The following is a 17,487-nucleotide window of genomic DNA, read 5'->3' as shown; positions in this document are numbered from 1 at the left end:
GCACTCTTTTCATAGATGAGAAAATTGCAGTCCAGAAGGATTTGCCTTACATTTTCTGTTCTCAATATATTTAACATGAATCATCACTCCCCTTCCCCAAAATTAGGAACATATTTGGAAAAAAGATGCCATAGTAATGAATGAACATGTTTACATTTATATTCTTTTTGTTTGTTTTGGCTGCCCACCACTGCATGAGGGCTCTTCCCCCACCAGGGATCAAACCCATGCCCTCTGCAGTTGACGCATGGACTCTTAGCCACTGGACCACAAGGGAAGTCCTACATTTATATTTTTAAAGCTCCTAAATGTGGATGCAAATGATCTAGGAAAATATTTTGTATAAATGGATCTTTATTTTCTTTGTATTTGCTAGAAATGGAAAAAATGTTAAGTCCTTTATGTTAAAAAAATTTTAAATCACACAATGGGAAAAAGGACTTGCTTGCATCAATTAAACAAGAACTCATAACTAGTTAATTGCAACTGGACTTTTATTGTACAGTTAGGAAAAGTGTTTTCACAAAAATAATTGGAAAAAATATACCATTTCATAGGTAAGTCTTACAGTGAAGAGAATTTGCTAACAAATGTCATTTCAAGATGTAGGGAGTACGTTTGAGCTCGTGTCCACTGCTGCAGGGAAGACATGTCCAGTTTGGTCACAAAGATACAGGATGAGGGAATTATGATTAAGCAAGCCATTTATTTGTTAGAACTTTGTTTTTAAATTACTGTTCATTGATATTATAATTTGTCTCTTAACTTCTGATTTCTAAAAATATTTAATTACAAAAGTATAGTTCCCCTATCTCATAAAATGCCAATGATACCGAGTGGGCTATACACGTGTCATGCTACTTGATTCATTCAGCATGTCTCTCTTTAATACTAATAAGGCAGTTTGACACAAACGATTCCTTTGGGACTAAGATCACATTTATCCCCTTCAAAATTGTGCTTTAAGTGCTAATAACCATAGGTGGTTTGCAAAGAACTGATAAGGCAACAAACTGGAGAGGTCTCGGATCAAAGGCCTGGGCAAAAAAGGTGGTGACTAGCACTGAAGAGAGGCTGCATGGGGAAGGGAGTGGTGAGAGTGTGTCTGTGGGTGTGTGGGCTTTAAGTGAGGAACTGGTGCCTCTTCTCCGCTCATCTGCTGCTTCTACAGCTGCCCCTGCAGGTACTCTGTCATCTGCTGGCATTCATCTCCCCCTCCACCGGGTGTTTTTGAGGTAAAAGATTGAATGGTTTTGCACGTGTCATGTGGTAACCAATGGAGTGGTGTGGGAGCGGGGGCAGGTCTTGCCCTCAAATAGCAATACTGGAAGCTTGTTTTTAGAGCCTGATGGGAGTGTTGTTTCTTGGTCCCTCTTTCCCCCGCTTTTCTTTCCCTTATAGTTTGGTCACTGTTCTTATTTCTCCGTGTTTGTGATCTAAGTTTGAACAAATGTTTTCAGGTCCAGTAGCTAATAATTCTTTCAGTCTTGTCTTCTTAATGTCTGTCTCCTTCCTTCTCAAACAGCCTTTCTACTTTGTTCATGAAAGACCTTCAAATGGAGGAAATCTGATATTTAAATATTAAGGCAGGTTAGAAATGGAATTATCCTGTCAAAGATGTTCTCGTTTATTTTGCCATCACACCAAACTATATCTTGATAACAGTCATATGCAGTACATTTGATCTAGCTGTTTCCTGCCTGCCCCCAACATGGTTTATCCACTAACTCACTGATTATACAAGCTTTAAGTCTCTGTGTCACAAGCTACTATAACTCTGTTAAAATGAGTTGGGAGCGAGGAGGTGGTGCTCAGTGACAAAGCCATAGAATCAGAGAGGGTGGCAACAGAGATTAGGCTTCTAGCTAGATTACGATCTGGCAGACATCGTTGTATTACTCCCCTAGAAAGTAAAGGCCAGGGCAAAGGAGGAACCTGAGGTTAAAATATTTAGGTGTAATCAAAGCCTACTAGTCTATATCCCTATGTATGCTGAAAAATCTAGTGTAATGCACTTTCATATGGCTTTGTGTTCTCACCATAATATGTATTATCTTATATACTTATATCTTTTAAACAGCAATGACCTTGTAGTGAAAGTATATGATGTGAGATATAAAATGAATGAAAAATGACATCTAGGCTTTTGTCTGAGTTATTAGTATAAACACTCATAAAACTAAATTTTTCTTCATGAGCTGGAAATGTTTTGCATGTTTTGGGAACTTTCTATTCTTAGCCTTGTGACTTCAGATCTTTGTATGAACAGGGTGGTGGTTCTTCTGTTTCTGGTGCTAAGTACAACAGTACAGTACAAACCCTGGGAGCAGGTGAAGGTTAAATGACCAGTTGTACAAATGCAACGAAAGATGACACGCCTGTCACTTTGAAAAATTTTCTTTGCCCATTTACCTTGGAGAATTTAGTCTGTTTGACTGTGGGCTTCAAAGTATAATGCTAAAACTAGAGGTCACAATTCTGCTTGCTCATAAGGTCATATACATTTATGTCATTAGAGGTCACAAGCTTTTTTCTGCCTTTCTTTATTTTTGATTATAAGGGTCTACTGTATCTTAGTAAAAGGATCTTATAATGTATCAGTTTTCTTGCAAGTTATGTCTTCTTGGTATCTTCTTTCTGCTTTCCTGAATTTTCTGTCACTATCTTAAACTATTTTTTTTTTTCAGAAAACTTCCCCAAAAAGCCAAATTTATGAAAATAGTATAGTATATGGCTGTAAATGCCCCCATGGGCTTTTTTACCAGTAAAAATATACATGTGAATATTTCCTTTAGAGGAGTATTTGATCTTTTGTAATAACTATAAATCTCATGCATAATCCGAATAGTAATCTGAATGGTGCCTGTCCATGTACCAATCCCTTATATCTGTGAGACAGTAAAACTTAACACACATGCAGCACTGAGACCGGGTTCTTCTTCCTACCTCACCAGCTAGGGTTTCTGTTACTTTAGTTTTTTGGATTGCTGTTTATAAAAGCTATGCATGCTTGTTTTCTTATATAGTAATATCACTGGGCTACCTAATTCAGTGCAGTAAACATTGTCATGACTTCTATAAATTGTATCTCATTAAGATGCTTATATGCAAAGTCTGAATCATCCAATAACAGCTGTGATTAGTTAGGGCCCTAACTATCCAGGTGATAGTTATGCTTTTCATCTACAAAAGTAAATATTTAATTAAGGACAGGGTTCATGGTAGACCTCTTCCACATGGGTTGCTTTCTTATGTTTGACCATTTGTGTTAAGGAGGGATCCAAACCTTGACCCAAAAGGTTTTGACAAACAAACCCATCGTTAACCACTCTGGCTTGAGTGCCATTCCCTTACCCAGGCATTTCAAGAAAAATCCTTTCGTACCTTGCGGGTTTTGTTTAAATTGACAGTTATTTTGTAAACCCAAGGTGCTTTTAAAATTCTTACTTCTTTGGTGATGGCATTACTGCCTCTGGAAGGAAGTGGTGTGACACACAGCTGATTGATTCCTGTGGCTCCAGAGGACTTACATTTAAACCTTTAATGACTCAAATCCAAGACCAAGCAGAGAGAAACTGCTGTTAATGTAGAACTGCTTAAAACACTTCATTTTAGGTATTAGACTCTTGAAGCTATTGTAATATTTTTCTTTACACCCAGATGAAGTTATTTGTATTTATTCACACCAGTTTCTGCTATTGTTTCATGTATTTAAACTAGCACCAACTTTATCCACAGTTCAAGAAAGTGTTGTCATCCTACACATAGAATCAAGGCCCTTCACTCTCAATATATGGGATGTCATAGTACTTGAGGTTGTTGCCTGCCCACTGCTGCAAGGCATCACTCAAGATTTCCTGGGACAGGTGCTGTGCAAATTCGAAGACCACAATTTGAGGCCCCGGGGGTTCCTTCACTTCCTCTTTGACATTAACTAGAGAAGGTATCCTGGGTAGAAATTTCTCTTCAGGCATAAAGTTTTCTTCACTCACATGCCTCTTCTCACTCTCAAGTGTGGTGGGAAATGGGAAAGTTTGTTTTGATTTCATGCAGCCCATGTTATGAAGAGCTCTGACTGAGTGAAGGGAAGCAGTAGCAAAGACTACTTCAATAGCATCTTTGGAAAACACCAAGCATTGTCCACTTGATACTGACCAGTGTTTTTCCTCTCCAGGACACTTCAGAAATCAATATTCCCTTTCACCAATCTTCACATGTAGTGTTTGATCTGTCAAGAGAAGGTAAATTTCATTTTGAAGTCATATAATGCAAATTGTGCCCAATTAGGTAGCAAGTAGAAACAAATCTTTACTACTTTACTAAGGTATCAACAGCTTTATCTTATCAATAGAAAAGATAATCATTCAAAACTGGCAATTAAGAAATAGGAAGCATTTTTTCAAGATCATGAAACTTTTATAAAACTGAAAAGAGTCAAACTGTTGTTACCTTAGATTTTTTTTTTATGTACACCAGGGTTCAGCAAACGATATATAGCCTTTGGTTGTAGTTCACCGCAGGGACAAGAACACTGATGGGCATAATCCTGGGGAAAACTCACTGGTATGAGCTCCTTTGGCCAGGTGAGATGCTGAGAAAGATTGAAGGCAAGAGGAGAAGGAGACAACAGAGGATGAGATGTTTGGATGGCATCACCGACTCAATGCGTATGAGTTTTAGCAAACTCCAGAAGATAGTGAAGGACAGGGAAGCCTGGAATGCTGCAGTCCATGGGGTCGCAAAGGGTTGGACACAACTGAATGACTGAAGAACAACAATGAGCTCTCCTGGAGGTGGCCATAGAGAGAAGTGAAGAAGAGAAGTGAAGTTGTTCAGTCGTGTCTGACTCTTTGTGACCCAATGAACTGCTGCCTGCCAGACTCCTCTGTCCATGGGATTTTCCAGGCAAGAATACTAGAGTGGGTTGCCATTTCCTTCTCCAGGGAATCATCCCAACCCAGGGATCGAACCCAGGTCTCCTGCATTGCAGACAGACTCCTTACTGGCTGAGCCATGAGGGAAGTTCAGAGGTGGCCATTTTCTCCCCAAAACCTGGCCCCACCCCAGACCCTATACGCTCCAGTACTGGGAACCCTCAAGGCAGACAACCAACAGGGTGGGAGCACAGACCCACTCATCAGCAGACAGGCTGCCTAAAGTCTTCATGAGCCCATAACTGCCAGCTAAACACATCCTTGGAAATAGCCCTGCCCACCAATGGACAGAAACTAGTCCCTCCCACCAGGAAGCCTGCACAAGCTCTTAGACTGGCCTCGTGCCCCAGGAGGCAGACAGCAGGAGCAAGAGGAACTACAGCCCTGCAGCTTGTGAAATGGAAAGGGCAATCGCAGAAAGTCAGACACAGTGGAGATGGCACAGGAATATGTCACAGACAATGAACAAGATAAAAGCCCTAAACAACAACCAAGGGAAGTAAAGCTAGGTAGTCTACCCGCAAATAAAGAATTCAGAGTAATGACAGTACAGATGATCTGAAGTCTCAGGAAAAGAATGGAGGCACAGTACAAGAAGATACATACATGTTTAATAAAGAGCTAGAAGATCTAAAGAGATGAACAATGACAATAACTGAAAATACATGAGAATAAATCATCAGAATAAATGGGCAGAAAAATGGATAAGTGTGAGTTGGAAGATAGAATGGTGGGAATCAAAGAAAGAAAATACTAAAACAAGGGAAAAGCAACAAATAATATACAAGGCAATTCCCATAAAGTTTTTCAGCAGAAACCTTGCAGGCCAGAAGGGCATGGCACGACAGATTTACAGTGATGAAAGGGAAGAACCTTCAACCAAGAATATTCTACCCAGAAAGTCTCTCCATTCAGATTTGACAGAGAAATCAAAAGTTTTACGGACAAACAAAAGCAAAAAGAATTTGACACTATCAAACCAGACTTGTAACACACTAAAGGAACTTCTTTAAGCAGGAAAGAAAAAAAGGCCACAACTAGAAACGAGAATACTATGAATGGAAAAGCTCATTGGTAAAGGCGAACATACAGTAAAGGTAGGAAATCATCTGACACAAATACAGTATCACAACTAGCAATTGTGAAGAGGGTACAAATGCAGGATACTGGAAATGTATTTGAAATTAAAAGACCAGTAACTTAAGACAATCTTGTTTATATATAGAGTGCTATATCAAAACCTCATGATAACTGCAAACCAAATATCTACAATAAATTCACTCACACACAAAGGAATCCAAATACAGTACTAAAAGTCACAAGAGAAAAGAACAAGAGGAAGGGGAGGGAAAAAAAAAAAAGTGAAAAAAAAAAATCCACCACAATTAACAAAATGGCCATAAGAACCATATATATTGATAATTACCTAAAGGTAAATGGATCAAACATTCCAACTAAAAGAACTATATTGGCTGAATGGATTTAAAAAAGCAGGACCTTTATATATGCTGTCTACAGGAATCTCACTTCAGATTTAGGGACACATACAGTCTGTAAGTGAGGGGAGGGAAAAAGATATTCCATGCAAATAGAAATCAAAAGAAAGCTGGAGGAGCAATACTTGTCAGATAAAATAGACTAGAAAGACTGTTACAAGAGACAAAGGACACTACATAATGATAAAGGGATCAATCAAAGGAGATATAACAAGTATAAACACATATGCACCCAAAATAGTATTTGCCTTATATATTCAGGTGCTCCTAACAGCTATAAAAGTAGAAATTGCCAGTAACAATAATAGTGGGAGATTTTAATGGCCCACTTTCATCAACAGACCAGACAGAAAATCAATAGGGAAACACAGGCCTTAAGTGACATATCAGACTAGATGGAGATAATTGATATTTAAAGAGCATTCTATTCAAAAGCAGAATACACACTCTTTTTAAGTGCACATGGAGCATTCTCCAGGATTGATCACATGCTGGGCCACAAAGCAAACTTGTTTAGGAAAATGGAAATCATATTAAGCAGCTTTTCTGACCACAACACTATGAGATTAGAAATCAACTACAAGAAAAAACTTGTAAAAAACACAAACACGTGGAGGCTAAACAGTATGCTACTAAAAAATCAATAGATCACTGAAGAAATCAGAGAAAATACCTAGAGACAAATGAAAACAAAAGCCACAATGACCCAAAGCCTATGGGATGCAGGAAAAGCAGTTCTAAGAGGAAGTTTATAGCCATACAATTTTACATCAGGAAACAAACCTAACCTTACACCTAGAGCAACTAGAGAAAGAACAAACAAAACCCAGTTAGTAGAAATCATAAAAACCAGAGCAGAGATAAATGAAAGAGACCAAAAAAAAAAAAAGAAAAGAAAAAATCAATTGGAAAAAAAAGCTGGCTTCCTGAAAATATAAAATTGATAAACCTTCAGCCAGGTTCACCAAGAAAAAAAGGAATCATCTTGAGATTCTGCCTGGGGCATCTTCCAGCATTTAACACTAGAAGGTTGAGTCCAAGCAGAGTGGCAATTCTGCTGTGTTACAGAGGCAGAGACTGAATTACTGAAGCAGATGAAATTACAAGAGAATTCAAGAGAAAAAGGAGTTTGGAGGGAGGAAGAAATTTGCATTAGGTCTCACTAAAATCAAGCAGGACCCTGCAGGGCCTTCCTCGGGAGAGACCCGTGGGTCCTCTGCCTTTTCTAAGCCCTTCTCTGAGTTCCAAAGAACAAATGCAGAAACAAAGGAAAACAGTCAAGCAAGACAAAATAATAATAGCCGTGAAAAAAAGTCAAGGATCTTTAGTTCCTCTTCAAGTGCTATAGATAATACCTTGAGCCATATTCTTGCTTTGCAGATACTAAAACCACCAGGTGAAGGACGTTAACTGTCTGCTGACCACCAGCATGCAGACCCCAGACTGGGTGGAACCAGAAGGTTGATGATATTAACTCCAAAGTGCCACCTAGTTACCTCACCACTAACCAATTAGAAGGATGTCCATGAGGTGATCACACATCCCGAGACTGTCTCCCTCACCCTGCCTTAAAAAAAAAAAAAAAACTTAAAAAATATATACCTGTATATGTATAACTGAATCACTTTATCACTTCACTATAACCTGAAAATAACATATTGTTAATTAACTTTACCCCAATGTAAAATAAAAACTTAAAGACAAAATGTCCAATGATAAAAAATAAATTTGATACTTTTCTATTTAATGACTATGTTTTAAACAGTGTTTCTGTATGTTTGTCACTACAGCATCCTTAATTAATCTGAACATGGGTAATAAAGCTTCTTAAAAACAAAAACCCCTTGACTAAAGCCATCAAGGAGTTCAGGGATTTTGACCATGATCTGTTTATTCTCCTTGCTTGGCCCCACACTAGGCATCTTGCAATAAAACTGCTGTCCTTCACCACAACCTGGTGTCAGTTGCTTAGCTTTGATGTGCATCAGAAAAGCAGACCTAAATCTGGTTTGGTTGAGGGCTGGGGTGTGTATATACAGAAAACATTTGCAAGACTTAGCAAATGAATACCTGCTCTGGGACTTAGAATTGAACAGTGATGCTATAATTTCAATAGTGCTAGGGAATTCCTGAAGTTCCACACCAGCCAAAGTGAAGAAACCTCACTGAACACTTGAGGCATTTAGCTACTGCTTTATGTGACACTTTAGGAGTGAACCCTAGAGCAGAGTTTAATGAAACTTTTCACTAAAGGGCTAGATAATATAGTAAGTCCCCTGCATACCAACAGATTCCATTCTGAGAGCACATTTGTAAGTCCAGTTTGTTCCTAAGCCCAACAAAGTTAGCCTAGGTACCCAATTAACACAATCAGCTATGTAGTACTGTATGTAATAAACGTTTATAATACTTTTCACACAAATAGTGTATAAAAATAAAACATTTTTGAAAATGGCAGAGTAGAAGGACATGTACTCATCTTCTCTTGTGAGAGCACCAAAATTGCAAATAGCTGTTGAACAACCATTGATAGGAGGACGCTGAAACCTACCACAAAAAGAAACCCCACGTCCAAAGACTAAGAAGCTGCAGCAAGTTGGTAGGAGGGATGCAATCACAATAAAATTAAATCTCATACCTGCTAGGTGGGTGACCTACAGACTGGAGAACAATAATACCAAACAAGTTCTTGCACTATTGTGAAGGTTCTGAACCCCAAGTCAAGCTTCCCAGCCTGGGCATCCAACAAAGGGACTGGGATTCCTCAGGGAATCTGGCCTTCAGGGCCAGCGGGATTTGATTATAGGCCTTCCAGAGGACTGAGGGGAACAGACACTCTAGTCTTGGAGGGCACAAACAAAATTTTGCATGCACCAAGACCCACAGGAGAGGAGCAGTGACCCCACAGGAGACTGAACACCACCTGCCAGTGTTGGAGGGCCTCCTGTGGAGCATGGGTTGGCAGGGGCTCACCACAGGGACGGGGCACTGGAAGGTCCCCTGGGTGTAAACCCTCTTGGAATTCACCATTAACCCTACCATAGAGCCTGTAGACCCCTCAGGCCAAACAACTACCAGGGAGGGAGTGCAACCCCACCCATCAGCAGACAATTAGATAAAAGCTTTACTGAGCAAGGCCCTGGCCACCAGAGCAAGACCTAGTTTTCCCATGCCAGTCCTTCCAATCAAGAAGCTTACACAAACCTCTTAGCCTCATCCATCAGAGGACAGAGAGAAGAAGCAAGAAGCACAGTCTCACAGCTGCTGAAACAAAAACCATATTACAGAAAGTTAATCACGATGAAAAAGCAGAAAGTTATGTCCTAGATGAATGGACAAGATAAAATCCCAGAAAAACAACTAAATGAAGTGGAGATAGGCAATCTTACAGAAAAAGAATTCAGAATAATGATAGTAAAGATGATCCAGGATCTCAGGAAAAGAATGGAGGCAAAGATTGAGAAGATGCAAGAAATGTTTACCAAAGACCTAGAAGAACTAAAGAACACATAAACAGATGAATAATACACTAGAAGGAATCAACAGCAGAATAACTGAGGCAGAAGAAAAGATAAATGACTGGGAGGACAGAAAGGTGAGAATCACTGCCACAGGACAGAACATAGAAAAAAGAATGAAAAGAAATGAATACAGCCTAAGAGACCTCTGGGACAACATTAAACACATCAACATTCACATTATAAGGGTCCCAAAAGGAAAAGAGAGGACCTGAGAAAATATTTGAATAGATAATGGCTGAAGACTTCCCTAACACGGGAAAGGAAATAGTCAGCCAAGTCCAGGTAGCACTGAGAGTCCCAGGAAGGATAAACCCAAGGAAGAACATACTGGGACACACAGTAATCAAACTGACAAAGACTAAAGACAGGGATAAAATATTAAAAGCAACAAGGGAACTCCCATCAAGCTATCAGCTGATTCTCAACAGAAATGATACAAGCCAGAAGGGGATGGCATGGCATATTTAAAGTGATGAAAGGTAAGAACCTAGAACCAAGAATACTCTACCCAGCAAGACTCCTTCAGATTTGATGGAGAAATCAAAAGCTTTCCAGACAAGCAAAAGTTAAGAGAATTCAGCACCACCAAACCAGCTTTACAATCAAAGCTAAAGGAACTTATCTAGGCAAAAAACCCAAGAGAAGGAAGAGACCTACGAAAATAAACCCAAAACAATTAAGAAAATGGTAATAGGATAATGCTGCTACTGCTGCTAAGTCGCTTCAGTTGTGTCCGACTCTGTGTGACCCCACAGACGGCAGCCCACCAGGCTCCACCGTCCCTGGGATTCTCCAGGCAAGAACACTGGAGTGGGTTGCCATTTCCTTCTCCAGTGCGTGAAAGTGAAAAGTGAAAGGTAAGTCACTCAGTCGTGTCCGACTCTTAGCGACCCCATGGACTGCAGCCTACCAGGTTCCGCTGTCCATGGGATTTTCCAGGTAAGAGTACTGGAGTGGTGTTCCATTGCCTTCTCTGAATAGGATCATACATATCGGTAATTACCTTAAAATAAATGGATTAAATGCACCAAGCAAAAGACTTTGACTAGTCGATGAAAACATGTGCATGTATGCAGTTCAACTTAACCACATCACTCTGCTTGACCCCCCCCCAATTGTATGTAATTATTTTATATTGTTAACTTAATCATGTTCCCACTATGACTTAGTTATAATTATCTTCTATTTTTTGTCTGGCTATTGATTGTGAAAACTGATAAACATCTTTTACTATTGTGATTATGTAACTATTACTCACTTAATACCACTGTATCATGATTGGTCAACAGAAAAATAATAGAGCTTTATATTACCAAAGCTGGGATCTAATAGAAAAACCTGTAGTCAGTTTTTAAAATCCAGATGCATATCATAATTATCTTGAAATTTTTTGAAAAATACAAATGCTCAGGTATTGCTTTTCTCCAGAGCTCCAGATATTATGTTTCTAAAGAGCAGTCATGTTTAAAAACAACTGACTATATGATCTTTTATTTTTATCTAGTTTGTTTTACTTTTTCTATTTCATATTCAGTATTCCCATTTCATTTAGTTTATGTTCTCCAATTTCTCCTTCTCTTTTTATTTGATGTTCTTTCTCAAGCCTTTAACAAGTGTAGTAGGAAAGCTTTTGTGTGTGTGTGTATATATATATATGTGTGTGTGTATATATATATATATATATATATACACGTGTGTATATATATATGTATATATATACACAAATGTGTAAAATATATATTAGAAAACTTATGAATTTTTGCCTAATTATGACATTTCTTATTTGTTTTATTTAATATGAATATAATTTTGATTTCTAATTAAAAACAAAAAAATAGAATACAACAAGCAACAAAGATTTACAGTAGAGCATAGGAACTATATCCATATCTTATAATAACTTATGATGGAAAATAATTTCAAAATAATATATGTGTATTTGTATAACTGAATCACTTTGCTGTGAACCTGAAACATTATGAGTCAACTATACTTCAATAAAATATATATATATTTTTAAATAAAACATTTTTACTTGAAAAGTACAATACTACAGTAACAATAGCTGGTGCTTCTTAACTGTACCAGTTACATCACTGCTGCTTTTATGCTTGCTTTTGGACATCCTAAACTTGAAATAAAGATACTGTACTGTGCAGTAAAATATGCAAAAGCAGAATCACTTGCAGAGGATTACACATGTAGGCCAGATATGGGAACTAACTTAAGTGACAAGACACGTTTGTATCTTTGAAAGTTCGCAACTTGAATGTTCACATATAGGGGACTTACTGTGTATAATTTAGTTTTGTGAGCCACATGGCCCATGTTACCCTACTCAGGCCTACTATTGTAGTGCAGAGGCAGCCATAGATAATTTGTAAACAGACGGGCAAGGAGTAAGTTCCAATAAAACTTAATTTTTAAAAACAGGCAGCCAGTCCAATGGGCTGTACTGGACTAAGTTTGCACAAACAGTTCCATTTGAACAAAGGATAAAATTCAATACTGTTTAAAGGAAGATGGCATAATCCAAATTCCTACAAATTATCCACAATGTCTACCACATAATAAAATATTACTAATAATGCAAAGAAGCAGGAAAATGTGCCTATTCAAGAAATAAAATTTACTAGAAACAGATCCACAGATGACCAAGCACTTGGTAATTAACAGAACTTAATAGAACTTTAAACAGCAATGTAAATAATTTCAAGGCTCAGATGGTAAAGAACCTGCCTGCAATGCAGAAGACCCAGGTTCAATCCCTGGGGTGGGAAGATACCCTGGAGAAGGGAATGGCAACTCACTGCAGTATCATTTCCTGGAGAATTCCATGGGCAGAGGAGCCAAGCCATGGGATCACAAATAGTCAGACACAACTGAGCAACTAACATACACACACAAGGACATAAAGGAAAAATGATCATTGAGTGAGCAAATAGAGTATCTCAGCAGAGAAATAGAAATTGTAACAAAACACACAAGAAGTAAATTCAAGAGCAAATGAAAAACTCATTATATGGGCTATTGGGCATCGGAGAAGAAAGATTAGTAAGCTTGAATATAAATCCATAGATACAGCCAATCTGAAAAGGCGGGGGGGAGGGAAGGTTTTAAAAAACTGAACAGAGAAACCACTAAAAAGATAACGTAAATATGGCTTAAAAACAATGAGACATTAGATATATTTAACCTAGAAGAAGGCAGGAAAGGATGAATATAGGAGGAAAAAATAATGGGACAGATAGAAAACAAACAGCAAAGTTGCTGACCATAGATATCAGAAATTACTTAATGAACTAAAAATTTGAATTAAAAGGCAGACTAGGTAAATAAGATCCACATGTAATCAACTAATCTTTGACAAAGGAGCAAAGGTAATAGAGCAAAGACAGTCTTTTCAATATGTACTGAAACAACTGGACATTCATTAAAAAAAAAAAAAAAAAGTTTAGACCTAACACCTTTCACAAAAGTTAACTCAAAGTGAGCCACGGTCTAAATATAAAGCAAACTGTAAAACTTAAAAGATAAAATCCAGGAGTTAAATGTAGAGAAATCTAAATGACCTTGGGTTTGGCAATGACCTTTCAGATACAATATCAGAGGCATGAATCATGAAAGAAAGGAGTGATAAGTTGGACTTTGTTAAAAGTAAAGATTTCTGTGCAACACACTGCCCAGAAAATGAGGAGACAAGTCACAGACTGGGGGAAAGTATTTGCAAAAACATATCTGATAAAGGATTGTTTATCCAAAATATACAAGAACTCTTTAAAACTTAATAAGAAAACAGGTTGACTTAAAAATGGACACTAGATCTGAACAAACATACCTTCCCAGAGAAGACAAAGGGAAATAAGCATGTGAAGGAGTATTTAACATCATATATCATTAGGGAGTTGCATTTTAAAACATTGTGATATCAGTACAATCTATATGAATGGCAAAAATCCAGAACACTGACAGCACAAAACACTATTGAAGATGTGGAGAAACAGAACTCTCATTCATTGCTAGGGGAAACGCAAAGTTGCACAGCCTCTGCGGAAAACAGTTTGGCAGTTTCTTACAAAATTAAATATATTCTTTCCATATGATCCATCAGTTACACTCTTTGGAATTTACCCAAATGAGTTGAAAAATTATGTCGACACAAAACCTCATACATGGATGTTTATAGCGGTTTTATTTAAAATTTAAAAACGCCAACTATATGCTAATTATAAGAGATACACCTTACATACAAATATACTGGTTGCAACGAGAAGGTGAGAAAGGATATACAATGCAAACAAGAAGTATAAAAAAGCTGCTGTGGTTATATGAATATCAGACAAATCAGACCTCAAAGAACCAGTAGTATTACAGAAATTAAGAGGGACATTTTATGTGTCAATGAGGAGAAGACATTATAATCATAAGTGTATAGGTAACTAATAACAAAGGTTCAAAACACATTAAGAAAAACTGATAATTAAAGGCAGAAACAGTATTCTCTCAGTAACTGATAAGAATACCCAAAGGAAAAAAATAAGGAATTCAATTTTTTAACAACACTATAATTCTGATGGACTTAACTGACATTTATAGAAAACTATACCCAACAACGGTAGGATACACTCTTATAAGATGAATATAGAACAATCACCGAGAGAGACTACATGATAGTCTCTACAGATTTCAAAAGCTTGGAATCTTAGAAGAGTATATTTTCCAACCATCACAGAATTAATAAATAATAAAATATCCAGGAAAGTCCCAGATACTTGAAAACTAAACAAAAACCCATGGGACAAAGAAGAAATCATAAGGAAATTAACATATTTTCAACCAAGTAATAGCCACAACATATCAAAAATTTTTAAATGCACTTTTGAAAGTTTAAAGGGAAACTGATAGACTTGAATCCTTGTAACAGAAAAGAAAGCATTAAGTCAGTGATCTAAGTTTTCACCTTAAAAAGCTAGAAAAGGAAAAGTAAATTAAACCCAAAGTAAACAGAAGGAAGGAAATAGTATAGATGAGAGCAGAAAAAAAGGAAAGGAAATGGAACCAATAGTGGTGCTTAAAAGAACATCTCATAAAATAGCTAAGTCTGTATCTAGTCTGATCAAGAAAGTGAGAGGACACACATAACCAAGAAGCGATGGGGAAAGGACATTACTGTATACTCCTTACTCATTAAAAGACTAAGAAGGGAATATTATGAGCAACTCTGTACACACCAAACCACCAAAACTGGCACAAGAGAAAACAGAAAGTCTGACATCCCTATATAAATGAAAGAAATCATATTTATAACTTAAACCTTCCTGGGAAGAAATCTCTGGGCTCAAATGGCAACTCTGAAGTTCTAAATTCTTTCAAATGTTTCAGAAAGAAATAATACCAATCTTGCCCAAACTCCAGAAAATAGAGAGAGAGGATTCCATATGCATTCTGTAAGAAGTCAGGATCCCCTGCTACCACAAGTAAAGACAGTTTAAGAAAAGAACACTCTGCAAGTCAATATCCCTCATGAATACAGACTCACATAACACTTTTTTAATGGCAAATTGAATCCAGCATATATAGAGTATGGTTGCTACATCATGACCCAAGTGGGATTTATACCAGAACACGATGTAAATTTTGATTGTAACATTCAAAAGTCAATGAACATAATTCATTGTGTTAATATAGAAAACAGCCAGATGATCTCAATAGATGCAGTAAAAGCATTTGATAAAACAACCATTCACGATAAAAATTCTTAGCAAACTAGAAATAGGAGAGTCTTCCTCAAACAAATATATAACAGTGAAAGACTGAATAACTTTAGCCATGATGGGAACAAGGCAACAGTGTTTATTCTCACAATTTCTATTTATTTTGCAATTTTTACTTAATATTGTACTAGAGGGAAGAAATAACAAAGCATACAGTTTGTCAGAAGAAAAACCTGCCTTTAATTGCAGATGACATGACTTGTATATGTATGTAAAAAATCCAAAGGAATATATATGAAAAAATTAATAGAATAAATGATTTTAGCAAAGTCTCATGGTACAAAGTTATAGAAAAATTAACTGTACTTCAGTATACTTAGTAATTGAAAGATGAAATTAGTGCCGTTTGCAATATATAAAAACTGAACAGCTAGGGGTATATTTAACAAAATATATGAAAAACTACACTGTATATGCCATATGTAAATAATATAAATTGTAAACTAAATAGATAAAGTGTTCATGATCTCAAAGATAATATTAATATGTCAGTTCTCCCCCAATTTATATATATATAAATTTACATATAAGCACTATTCCAGGAGGCTTTTTTGTAGACACTGACAAACTGATTCTAAAATTCCATTCAAAATCCCAGCAGGATTTGTTATAAACACACCAAGTCTAAGCTCACTATGGAAATGCAAAGAAAGAAACTAGAATAGCCAAAACAATTTTGAGAAAGATCAAATTTGGAATACTCACATTACCTTTTTTTTTTTTTTTTTCCATAGGTGTGAGCAACTCTAAAGTCTCCCACTATTATTGTGTTATTGTTAATTTCTCCTTTCATACTTGTTAGCATTTGTCTTACATACCAATCTTGCCCGTGTTGGGTGCATATATATTTATAATTGTTATATCTTCTTCTTGGATTGATCCTTTGATCATTATGTAGTGACCTTCTTTGTCTCTTTTCACAGCCTTTGTTTTAAAGTCTATTTTATCTGATATGAGTATTGCTACTCCTGCTTTCTTTTGGTCCCTATTTGCATGGAAAATCTTTTTCCAGCCCTTCACTTTCAGTCTGTATGTGTCCCCTGTTTTGAGGTGGGTCTCCTGTAGACAACATATGTAGGGTCTCTTTTTTGTATCCATTCAGCCAGTCTTTGTCTTTTTGTTTGGGCATTCAACCCATTTACGTTTAAGGTAATTATTGATAAGTATGATCCCATTGCCATTTACTTTATTGTTTGGGGTTCGAATTTATACACCATTTTTGTGTTTCCTGTCTAGAGAATATCCTTTAGTATTTGTTGGAGAGCTGGTTTGGTGGTGCAGAATTCTCTCAGCTTTTGCTTGTCTGAGAAGCTTTTGATTTCTCCTTCATACTTGAATGAAATCCTTTGCTGGGTACAATAATCTGGGCTGTAGGTTATTTTCTTTCATCATTTTAAGTATGTCTTGCCATTCCCTCCTGGCTTGAAGAGTTTCTATTGAAAGATCAGCTGTTATCCTTATGGGAATTCCCTTGTGTGTTATTTGTTGTTTTTCCCTTGCTGCTTTTAATATTTGTTCTTTGTGTTTGATCTTTGTTAATTTGATTAATATGTGTCTTGGGGGTTTTTTGCCTTGGGTTTATCCTGTTTGGGATTCTCTAGGTTTCTTGGACTTGGGTGATTATTTCCTTCCCAGTTTAGGAAGTTTTCAACTATTATCTCCTCAAGTATTTTCTCATGGTCTTTCTTTTTGTCTTCTTCTTCTGGAACCCCTATGATTCAAATGTTGTAGCATTTAATATTGTCCTGGAGGCCTCTGAGAT

At 37.0% G+C, this 17,487-nt stretch overlaps 1 protein-coding gene across 4 annotated transcripts in view; it reads right to left on the bottom strand.

The window, feature by feature from the left end:
- Positions 1-1,645: 1,645 nt before the first annotated feature.
- Positions 1,646-17,487, bottom strand: part of C2H2orf88 (chromosome 2 C2orf88 homolog) — a 38,072-nt gene continuing 22,230 nt past the window's right edge. For 2 of the 4 annotated variants that reach the window (XM_070359607.1, XM_070359621.1), the window contains exons 2-3: positions 4,450-4,591; positions 1,646-4,228 (exon numbers count right to left, since the gene is read on the bottom strand). In XM_070359607.1, the coding sequence (XP_070215708.1) occupies positions 3,771-4,058 (288 nt within the window). In that variant the 5' untranslated portion in view covers positions 4,059-4,228; positions 4,450-4,591 and the 3' untranslated portion in view covers positions 1,646-3,770. The remainder of the gene's footprint in view (positions 4,229-4,449; positions 4,592-17,487) is intronic. The other 2 variants (XM_070359600.1, XM_070359610.1) reach the window with 1 other exon arrangement.

The sequence above is a fragment of the Bos mutus genome, chromosome 2 (genome assembly GCF_027580195.1).
Source record: "Bos mutus isolate GX-2022 chromosome 2, NWIPB_WYAK_1.1, whole genome shotgun sequence".
Lineage (NCBI taxonomy): Eukaryota > Metazoa > Chordata > Mammalia > Artiodactyla > Bovidae > Bos > Bos mutus.
The sequence above is the reverse complement of the archived record's forward strand: the minus strand, read 5'-3'. Positions and strand labels throughout refer to the sequence as shown.